The 11,554-nt window shown below is 40.5% G+C and overlaps 1 protein-coding gene across 1 annotated transcript; it reads left to right on the forward strand.

Annotated features, from left to right (window-relative positions):
* Window positions 1–3,692: 3,692 nt before the first annotated feature.
* lgals2a (lectin, galactoside-binding, soluble, 2a) lies at window positions 3,693–9,418 on the forward strand. Its single transcript, XM_040124383.1, has 4 exons — window positions 3,693–3,794; window positions 6,019–6,098; window positions 6,787–6,958; window positions 7,378–9,418. Exons 1-4 carry the CDS (start codon window positions 3,711–3,713, stop codon window positions 7,522–7,524), a joined length of 483 nt encoding a protein of 160 aa, XP_039980317.1. The 5' UTR covers window positions 3,693–3,710; the 3' UTR covers window positions 7,525–9,418.
* Window positions 9,419–11,554: the final 2,136 nt, after the last annotated feature.

The following is an 11,554-nucleotide window of genomic DNA, read 5'->3' on the forward strand; positions in this document are numbered from 1 at the left end:
AGCTTTTCTCCTAATAGAGTGTTCCCTGCCAATTATGTAAGAGGGGGTAGAAATATTGATTAAGCTAGTATTATTGCTTGGCTATTTATTGGTAATGTTTCAAAGATTGTATTATAATTAACTATATACCATAAATACAGATTAACATTAATAAAGCATGACGATGAATACTGCTACTGATATCTATATTTATAATTATTATTACTATAATTATCTCTCTAAACATATTAGTTCCACCGAAAGCTGCAAAAAGAACAAATTTCAGAATAAAGACCAGTTAATTGGGGATGGCCATGTCCCCAATTGGGAAAAAGCTGATTTTTGGGTCAGTCGTTAAGCAAGTACTGGTAATGGTTAATGTGAGAGTAAGTCTCCAGGAAATGAATGCAAGTCTATGAAATGTCCTCAAAAGTGACCTAGGTCTACGTGTGTGTGCGCGCGTGCGTGTGCACGCGTGCGTGCTTCTGGTTTTCATGTGAAAGGTCTCTGTGTCGTTACATCTGCTGACTTACTCAAGACTGGTTCTTGGGAAAAGAGGAAACTTATCACATCTTTGTGCCCCATTGATTGTCTGATGCAAGAATTGCCTTTCACGGTGACGTTCTGTACTGATACAGCTTTCCATCGTATAGAGAGATAAGCAGATGTGTTGTCATGATTGTGAAAACCAGTGGGCATGATTTTAAACACTTCTTTCCCCTTACAGCCCTCTCACGGATGTACATGTATTTTCATTGTTACAAATAATGCTGAAAACCAACAGCAACTGCAACCAAATGCATATTCCAATTCCCTTTGTGTGTCTGGGTGGGCCTATATTGATCTCTTTGTCAGTATATATATACAAATATATATGTATATATATATGCCTCTGTACACCACCACAATGGATCTGAAATGAAGGCATCAAGATGTGATTGAAATGTAGACTTTGAGCTTTAATTCAAGGACTTAGGATTTTAACAAAAATATCGTTAATGATAGTCATCGTCACATCGTCATTTTTATACATATGCTCAAAAGTAACTGGACAATTGAAGGACAGTCAGTTTCATGGCCAGGTGTGGCCTGTACTGCCATTATTTCATGACAAATTAAGCAGATAAAATGTCTGGAGTTGATTCCAAGCGTCGACTTTACATTTTGTAGGTGTTTGTGGAAACAATCAATATTCGGTCCAAAGAGGTGTCAATGCAAATGAAGGAAGCCATCATTAGGCTGAAAAAACAAAACAAACCTATCAGACAGATGGTAGAAAATTTAAGAGTGGCCAAATCAACAATTTGGTATATTCTTAAAAAGAAGGAATCTACTGACAAGCTCAGTAACATTGAAAGGCCTGGAAGACCATGGAAGACAACTAAAGTGGTTGATCACAGAATTCTTTCCTTGGTGAAAAAAAAACCTTCACAACATCTATCCAGGTCAAGATCACTCTTGAAGAGGCAGGTGTATCATCGTCAAAGTGTTCAAAGAGATGCCTTCATGAATGTAAATACAGAGGGTTGACCACAAGGTGCAAGCCACTGGTAACACTCAAGACCATAAAGGCCAGATTAGACTTTGCCAGGAAACTTCTAAAAACATCCTCCCCAGTTCGGGAACAAGATTCTTTGGACAGATGAAATCAAGATGAACGTGTACTAGAATGATGGGAAGAGAAAAGTATGGAGAAGGAAAGGAACGGCTCATGAATCAGAGAATACCACATCATCTGTCAAACATAGTGGAGACAGTGCTATGGCACGGGCATGTATGGCTTCCAATGGAACTGGGTCACTGGTGTTTATTGATGATGTGACTGCTGATAGAAGTAGCAGGATGAATTCTGAAGTGTATGGGGCTCTACTATCTGCTCAGATTCAGCCAAATGCTGCAAACTGATAGGCAGGCGCTTCACAGTACAGATGGATAATGACCCAAAACATATTGCGAAAACAACCCGAGAGCTTCTCAAGGCGAGGAAGTGGAATATTCTTCAACGGCCAAGTTGTTACCTCACCTCAACCGAAATGTGCTGCATGCTTTCACGTCCTGAAGACAAAACTAAGGCTAGAAAGAACCGCAAGCAAGCGCCAACTGAAGGCGGCTGTAGTAAAGGCCTGGCAAAGCATTTCAATGGAGAAAACTCAGCATTTGGTGATGTCCACAGGTTCCAGACTTCAGGCAGTCAGTGACTGCAGGGGTTTTTCATCCAAGTATTAAAAATAATCTTTAAGTTTATAATTATTTTTGTTTGTCCAGTTATTTTGAGCCTCTGAAAATGAGGTACTATGTATAAAAATGTCTGTAATTCCTAAACAGTTAATGCAATATTTTTGTTAAGTCAAAGACTGCTCAACTGGCTAGTGTTTCAATAGGAACAGGTATTAAGTGACATCTGCATTTAGATCTATGGCAAAGACGTCAGTAAAAAGTGTCGGAAATTGTGGTCGACAGCGCACATTTGATGACCATGATGCTTGTGCATTAGTGTGATATTTAAGGAAAACAGAACAGCAACTCTTCCTCAGGTGACTGTGTCAGTAACAACAGTCTGTCCACACTTACAAAGAGAGGGATATTACGGCAGGGTTGCAGTGCACACATCCCTGCAAAGATGATTGAACATTTGAGAGTTCAGTGGTGCAAAAACCATAGGCAGGGGTCTACAGAGATGTGGAAAACGTGATACGGTCAGATAAGTCATCCCTCGCCATTTTCTGGACAAGTGGGCAAGTGCACATGTGGTGTACACCAAGAGAATGGCACAGGCCTGAATTCTTGGCCCCTACAGTGAGGGGATCCAGTGGCTCTGTTATGCTGTGTGGTCTCTTCTAGGATGACAATGCCCCCCTCGATGGTTTTGGTAAGCATGAAAATGCTGTGAGTCATATGCCATGGCTCGGGCAGTCACCAGATCTCAATCCAAATTGAACACCTATGGGAGATTTTGGACCGACGTGTTAGACAGCGCTCTCCACCACCACCATCAAAACACCAAATGAAGAAATTTCTTTGATATCTTTTATCTATATAGATATACATGTGTGTGTGTGTGTGTGTGTGTGTGTGTGTGTAATCCTTGTAATCCTTGGCAGTTGCTCCTCTTGAATTTAATCACATTAGGTTGTATTATATTGCTATGCAAGTGTTTGGCATATTTCCTCTTTGACAGATACAGCAGCTGTATCTGTTGTACGTCAGCAGCTGAAAGTCTAGCCTTTTGCTGACTCTGAGTCAGAGATCCCAACCATTTTGAGCAGTCCACTCAGTTTCAACATTTCACCTTGGCCTTTTTCCCTCCCAGCTAAAGCTAACTTTCTCGGCAGTCAGACTGATCTGAAACACTGCCAATGGAATCTACTGTAAGTTACAAGCTATGTACAGTTAGGCATTAAGGCTCCTGGCTTTTTCTATTTTGTCGTCTCCCTGGCAACAAATGTATTTCTATTTTCGTCTGCCACTCTGGCTTCTGCTCGGTCTCGCAGTCAGACTCAACAACACCAAATTGTGGCAGTCTCGTGTCAACAAATAATCCGTCACCAATTATTCTCACTTCAATCTTCAAGGTCTGTAATCACTTGTGAAGCACTAAATTAGTTATTTATGGTCTATAACTTCAATTTGAATCCATTGGCCGAAGTTCACAAAAGGCCAAATTGTATTTGCTGTTTGAAACGTCACTCAGGTTGAAGACCCTCCCACGCTACATATATTTTCCAATCGTGATGCAGACTGGGAGAGGCCCTTCATTCAGCACTCTTATTTCTTCTCAGCTGAACTCCCTGACTACATCTGCAAAGATGACCAAAGTAAGTATCATTTTGATTTAAAAAAATTGTACCCCTGCATGTCTTTTAGTCTCTATATTTTATGACTCAGGTGGACAAGCAGTGTTAGGTCATATTTTAAAAAGTATAACTGAAAGCTGGTTCACATTTGCCAACTCACTGCATGTCATGCTGATGTAACTGAACCAGCTGAACTATGCTTTAACAAAAGCGTCTCATTGCATCTAACTTTTATTTAGATTTTGAGAGTTCTGGCCTTGTGGATTTTTTCATTGCCTTTTACAGTCAAACTATTCACTATGGAGCACATTGCATAACAAATTAATCACCTTTTAACGGAATGGTGTGTAAGTTTTCTCAACTGCTGCAAATTCAAAAGTAAGCCAGTTGTATATTTTGTTATATTCTTCGTGCAAGAATTTAATCACACTGCATCAGAAATGTTTGTTAACATTTTTCAATCTTATTTCAACCAGGCCCTCTCTCAGTCTCAGTATCTAGAGTTGAACACAGGCAGCATAGCATTGTGGTCTCATAAACTGAATAGATTACAATAAAGGCCCTGTATCATTCTGGCTTTTTGCTTGGCCTCAGGGGAAAACACATGTTTGGAAAGGGACCAGGAGAGTGGGGGCAGCAGTCTTAAATCACATTAAAGGATAAAATGAAATAAAGTAATCACGGGGAGGTTAAAATAGATGCTACCACACTATGATTCTCAAGTTTACCTCTTGGAGTGAACAATTCAGCAGGGGTAGATTGTGGAGGCTGTTTTCCATCTAGTATTGTCAGCAAATATCTGCTGCACTGTAAAAGTTCTATTTTTAGTGTTTATATGAGGCAGAAATTCCAGCAAGATAACAGTAATTTCAGAGTAAAATAATTCCTCTATTTGTGATGAACAGATGTGTTTTCCTTGTTCATACTTATAGTGGTTTAAGCCAGTTGGTAGCTAGATTTTGTCAGTTAGAGGTGAAAAAAATTAGCATGCACCTTCCTTTAGATGGCATTGTCTCGGAGAAATGCAGGGGACAGCTAGCGCCGACCTCGGCCCAGCCCCACACAGCTCTAGCCCAAGTGCCATGTGTTATAAACGCAGTTTACAGTTGGACTCTAGCATGGAAAGAATGTCGGACCCATGTTGTCCTATCCCTTTGCACACCCCTTCATTTCATTTTCTTTTGGTTCATCTTTCAAGTACAGTTTTTTGGTTTTACTCCAGATTTAGCCACTCAAGTTCTGCCAGAACCAACACACCACCAGCAACATGGCACTATTTCAGCCTATGTCAGACTAAGGACTATTTAATAGAGGTGTAATAGAGATGAAAACAACAACAATATCACTGCCTTTCTTTGGGAAACTATGCCATTTCACTCCAGTTACTGTGCAAGTTTGTCTCTCTGGTCGGGTTAATCATTCTGATCTTGACCATCTGACACTTCCAACAGCTGCAGTGCCTTAAACTTACGCAAATCATTCAAAGTCTTGCTCCTGTTCCCTGAAAAGGGAAGACACTTTCTCCTGTGTCTTCTCAGAATCATAGTTGCATCATTGTGAAAAAATGTAAATCCTCCAAGTTCTGCTATCTTTGCACTTGTGACATTGGTGATGGCTCATTGATTCCCTGAAATGCAATTTCACAAATTGAATAGCAAACCAATGGTCATCTGTCTTTTGCAACCAATTAATAGATTGCTCAAGTATCATTTCCCAATCATGACAGAGGTCAGTATTTCCCTGCCACATGTACAGTATCAACTGAGCATAGAATTTCTGCTGTATTCAGGCTTTTTTTTCCCCACTGTGAACTTTCCATCCAGTATTGCACTTAAAGAAAAAAAAAGAAAAAGAAAAAAAAAAAAAAAAAAATATATATATATATATATATATATATATATATATACACATATGTATATATATATAATTTTGCTCTGTTTAACAGTTGTTCCTCGTCATTTTTCAACATTTCTAGCCACTGCCAAAAATGACGTAGTGGAAAACAGTCGTGGCAACAGTGGGCCGGGAAAGAGCTGGAATCTCTGAGCAGTCCATCAATGGGACTATAATTGAAAACACGTGTTTTGTCATTTCTAAGGAGGGAATGAGGGTTGGAGAGTTGGCTGAAGCTACTGCTGGTGGTCTTTGACTGTAGCTGCAATAATAATTGGATCTAGTAAAATCCAGTAGTATTACTACGCAATAATGTACTGTATCACTATCCTACCTTCCTTTTTCTGCACAGGGTATGATCGTAAAGAACATGTCCATCAAGGTCGGGAAAACCCTGACCGTTGTTGGTGTTCCCAAGCCTGATGCTACACAGTAAGTGCTAATGTGAAACACTTTTTGTGATAATTTCAAATACACGCATCACAGTAAAACTGGAAAAGTTCATCTCTTCTTGGTTCATTTTGGTGTTCAGGTTACATTAACAGTAGTTTACACCTCTATTCCACAAACAAATTTCATGCTTGTCATACAGAATGGTGCTCTTTTGCCCAAGTTCAGTTATTATATCTTATGGATATCTTAATGTTGTCTCCTTTAAATACAAAATTCCAGATACTTTCTATAGACATCTGAGAAGGGTACGGCAAGGTGGCTGTGAGACATGTGATTGTTTGAAAAGTCAAATCATGAGGCTGAAGTCTTATTCCCTCAAAATGTTTCCATTAAAAGTAGGACAAAGAGTGTTCGACATTCTTTTTCAATCAAGCTTCTCTTCTTTAGTTATTTTCCCTTTGAAATGCAGTGACTGAACTGAACATGAGGTCAATTCTTTACATACACATTAACACTGGGATGGAAGTGGAATCTATAATCACTCACTGACTACCTATTAACGTCCCCTCAGTAATGTGTGGGTGATGAAGACGATGACTAACAAATGTAGCAATGCAGCTGCTGAGGTTGTCTCAGTATTTTGTGCACTTGGTTCCCCTTTTACCCATTTCAAACACAAGGAGCCATAATAACATGTAATAAATGTCTTTGTTTCTTTGTGCCACAGTTTTGAAGTGAACGTTGGCCCCAATGAGGGGGAGATTGCATTGCATATGAACCCTCGTTTTAACGCCCTAGGAGATGAGAATACAGTGGTCTACAACTCTTACCAGGGAGACACCTGGGGTGAGGAGTTCCGTGAGGGAGGCTTTCCTTTCAAACAAGGAAAGGAGTTCGAGGTGAGCGCTCCCGTGTGTTGGAGTGTGCCTGTCTTTGTGTGTACATATTCTATCAGAATGGGGGAAAATGTCTGCATGTGTGTCTGCCATAAGCAATCTTCCCCATGCCTGTGTCTTTCCGTTAGTGACCTCTGTTGGAAAATGTCTGTAACTGCACCTCTACAAACTTGACCCTAATCATTTCAGCACTAATTTATTAACTCACAGAGATCTGTGAGAGCTGTATCCATTTTTTTCATCAGATAAAGTATTTTCAGGTATTTATAATTACATGGTGTTACGACGTTAAGTGTTAAATTCTAAATATCCACGACCAAATACTTAATCCAAGAATGGAGCAGAAGTTCAATATGTATCACCTTTGTCTCCATATTCTTCCTCCGCTTCTCTCTGTTTCTCATACTCACTCTCTTTTCTAGATAAAAATTGAAGTCACCCCTGAGGAGTTCCTGGTGACTTTACCAGATGGCTCCAAAATTCAATTCCCCAACCGCATGGGCATGGAGAAGTACTCTTTCATGAGCTTTAAGGGGGATGTTCACATAATAAGCGTTGAGGTCAAGTAAACCCCCACCCTCCCAGGAATCACTGGATTGAAATTCTCTTTTTTGTGTTTCAATTTGTGTGACATCTGTTCACATATTACTCCAGCTTTTAAAATTCCTGAAAACAAGGGTTACCAGCCTCACATGCTTATCACAAATGATCATATTATGGAAGAATTTTGCTTTTTGACACGTGGTTATGAAAAAAACCATCGAATGAAAAAAGGGATGGATTAGATAGAGACATGTATAGTTATAATAGTCAGATCTACACAAAGAAAGATACACATCAAGTATTGTGACTGTATGACTCTTCTGCACACTTGAAAGACCTACTGACTGTAAAGCAAACCAAACATAATGTAGTTCCAAGCCAATGTTATGTGACTGCTATTTGCTTTGCTGTGTTTAGTTGAAAAGAACCACAGGAAATGTGATCAGTTTTTCTTTAAGGTGCCTTGAAATGCTGCATGCTTTTTAGTTTTCCCTCCTAGACATTCCAGATTTGCAATTGGGTGTAATGCTCACCTGTAATAATATGCATTAAAGCATGGCCTTTTAGGAAAAAACATGGACTTTGGTTATTCCTTTAACAGCCAAGTGCACATTTCCTCGGTACGAAATTTTTTTCATTTGATTTCTCCAAACAGATGCATAGTACCTTTTACCCTCTCATTATTTCACACACTCACTGCCCTCTCCTCATTTTGTAATTAAGCATACTATATTTTCATGCATAAACCGTGCCCTCTGCCCAGTCACACAATCCTGTTGTCTATCATAAAGCCCCCTCCTTGACCGGTAAAAATATTTATGACCAATTTGTGACATTGGTCCAATGTACAGACAAGATCGCTGTATTAAAACACTCACATCTACAGGTTATGAACAGACAAACTGTATGTGATAATTACTCATAATCCGAATGCAAACTAAAATGTTGTGGATTAATAATTAGTCCTACATTAACACTATTAATGACTGGTTTAAAGCCCCATTTCCCACCTCTTTGCAAAGGCGGTGTATTCACCAAGCACTTTATTAGGAACAACATACTAATACTGGTGAGGGCCTCCTTTTGCTCTCAAAACAGCCTCAGTTCTTTGTGGCATGGATTCCACAAGATGTTGGAAACCTTCCTTTGAGTTCCTGATCCACGTTGACATGATTGCGTCACATAATTTCTGCAGATCTCTAGGCTGCACGTCCATGCTGCCAATCTCCCATTCTACCACTTCCCAAAGGTGTTCTACTGGATTCAGATCTGGTGACTGGGTAGGCCACTGAAATTCACTGAACTCACTGTCATGTTGGTGAAACCAGTTGGAGACGACTTTTGCTGTGTGACATGGTGCATTATCATGCTGGAAGTAGCCACCGGAAGATGGTAAACTGTGGCCGTTAGGGGATGCACATAGTCAGCAACAATACTCAGATAGCCTGAGGCATTCAAACCCTGATTACACCACCACCACCACCACCAGTCTGGACTGTTGACACAGGGCAGGTTGGGTCCATGGATTCAAGCTGTTTTCCAGTCTTCAACTTTCCAGTTTTGGCGAACCTGTGCCCATTGCAGCCTCAGATTTCTGTTCTTGGCTGACTGGAGTGGAACCTGACATGGTCTTCTGCTGTTGTAGTCTGAGATGATTTTCTGCTCACCACAGTTGTGAAGAAACGGTTATCTGAGTTACCAGAGCCTCTCTGCCAGCTCGGACCAGTCTGGCCATTCTCCACTGACTTCTCTCATCAACAAGGCGTTTCCATCCACAGACCTGCCGCTCACTTGCTCACATGTTTATTGTTTTTTTTTTCTCGGTAAACTTTAGAGACTGGTGTGCATGGAAATCCAAGGAGATCAGCAGTTTCAGAAATCCTTAAACCAGCTTGTCTGGCACCGACAATCACGGCACATTTAAAGTCATATAATAAAGTCATATAATAAAGTGCTCAGTGAGTGTATTTTTTTCTACATGGGGACTAAGCTTTAAGAAGTGAACTCTGTCGACACAGTTGGCTAGAAAACCTCAACACAAACTAATCGTATGGTTCCCCTTTTGTTTTGTAAATTGATTCTGTTTTGTGTCGCTTAATTCAAATAAATAGAAAACGTATAGCTGGTCATGTTAGCCAGTAGATGTCGCCATTGCTATATTAATGTATTTTAACAGAAGCTGGTGGGAAAATGTTTCAGATCACACCCTGGCTACTGTAATTAGCTACTTTTGTTTCTATATCAGTAGGTTATGATCGCTGTGAATTTTCCCTGTGAATTTGTTTGTGCCCACTCGATTATACAACCCAAACTCGAATTGTGCACAGGGTGGTGTCCGTCAAGACTGGGAGGAAGATAGTGAAGTGATATAACAACAGTAATATAATCTGACAGTTCTATTGATCTCTTGCTGAACGTGTTCTACATACATGCAGTGGAACAGAGATGGAAATGAAAACCAATCTCTGCAGTAGTTCCAAACAGAGACAGTTTTTATGTGTGTGTGTGTGTGTGTGTGTGTGTGTGTGTGTGTGTGTGTGTGTGTGTGTGTGTGTGTGTGTGTGTGTGTGTGTGTGTGTGTGTGTGTGTGTGTGTGTGTGTGTGTGTGTTTGAGAGACTTGTAAGTATTATCATAATCTAATCTGATGTAACAGAAGGCAATGTCTATGAGGCTGATTTGAGTAGAAATGGATAGAAGAAGAGGAAGTGAGGAAGAGAGCATCCGTGTGTGAATAGGATGCTCTGATCCTTCAAAACAAAGGCTGATGGGATCATGTTGCATGACCTTCCCTTGCTTTTGATGGTCAGGATTCATTAACAACAGCGCAATATAATACATGTGATCAGTCTGACACTGTTTCGCTAATACATACAGGTGCATGTATGGATTGTATGTGTGTGTCTGTGTGTGTGTATATATGTGTGTGAGGTAATGATTGCTCTGAAGCTACATGGCAGTGTCAAAGGTGATCTCTCTGGAGGAGGAGATGGAGCTGATTTGGGTACGTTGATGACCACAGCTCAATCCTTCTCTTCGTTTACCATTCTCTCTCTCTCTGGATTTCTTTCCGTCTCCTTCTTGCCCCCCCCCCCCATTTTCTCTGTATTTCTCTCTGCTCTTCATCACCTCCTTTTCCTCCACCTTCCCCTTCTGATTCGTTTTTCTCTCTTCCTTCCTCAACCAAGTTGTCTTTCTTGTTCTCCCTCTCTCTGTCTCTCAGTCAGTCCTCAGCTGTAACCCATCCCTCTTCCCGCACTCTTAATTGGAAATAACTCATTTTACCACTTCCCCTCTTCATTGTTTTGTGGCAGACAAGATCAATATCCAGGGCTATGTTGTTAGTGTGCTTGTGTGTTTGTATTTGTTCCGCATCCACTTAGATAATTGTAGCTCGGATCGAGACTGACATGTACCCCTGAGTCTTTTTGTTCACTTTTACACATACTGATGGTAAAACTAATAAGATAAGGTGATATTTGTGAACCTGACTGACCAGAAGGTTTCAAGAGTGGAGCAAATCTGTGTAACCTACGTCTCGCAGAAATGTTAGATGGCCTGTGTGTTGTTCAGCCAGACTGAGCCATCGTCTCCTTTCTTACAAACCACAGGGATGCTTGTGTGAAGGGCAACCCTCAAGCCATTCAACACACATAAAATCAATCATGTTAGGGCTTTGATTAACACATTCAAATCACCTTGCTCATTATAGCCTGGAGGAACACACATGCAAACACACACACGCACAGGAGCACAAACACATGTGCATACTCATTTATGTAAATGTACGTGATTTCAGCAGGCAGACAACAGGCATATGCTGTGTTGTCAGTTTTCTAAATCCATTTTATGTAATGAGTATTGCGGATGTTTAACACATCCGCGTGTTTCCTTCACCTGTGCCGTGTCACAGTGTGTGTGAGTAAATGTGCTGAAATCTGTGGAATGGGATGATTCACCTCAGCTTACATAAAACCTTTGTCTATATTTAGCGCCAGCATGACTCCAGATTTCTGCGCCGAAGCTATCAGCCACACATTGAGATGTGCGTGGGCCCG

This window comes from Xiphias gladius, chromosome 3, assembly GCF_016859285.1.
Source record: "Xiphias gladius isolate SHS-SW01 ecotype Sanya breed wild chromosome 3, ASM1685928v1, whole genome shotgun sequence".
Taxonomy (NCBI): Eukaryota; Metazoa; Chordata; class Actinopteri; order Istiophoriformes; family Xiphiidae; genus Xiphias; species Xiphias gladius.

Coding starts and splice junctions, on each gene's coding strand:
- lgals2a (XM_040124383.1), top strand. CDS start 3,711: ATGCAGACTGGGAGAGGCCCTTCATTCAGCACTCTTATTTCTTCTCAG. Junction 3,795..6,018: donor CATCTGCAAAGATGACCAAA/GTAAGTATCATT, acceptor TTTTCTGCACAG/GGTATGATCGTAAAGAACAT. Junction 6,959..7,377: donor AACAAGGAAAGGAGTTCGAG/GTGAGCGCTCCC, acceptor TCTCTTTTCTAG/ATAAAAATTGAAGTCACCCC.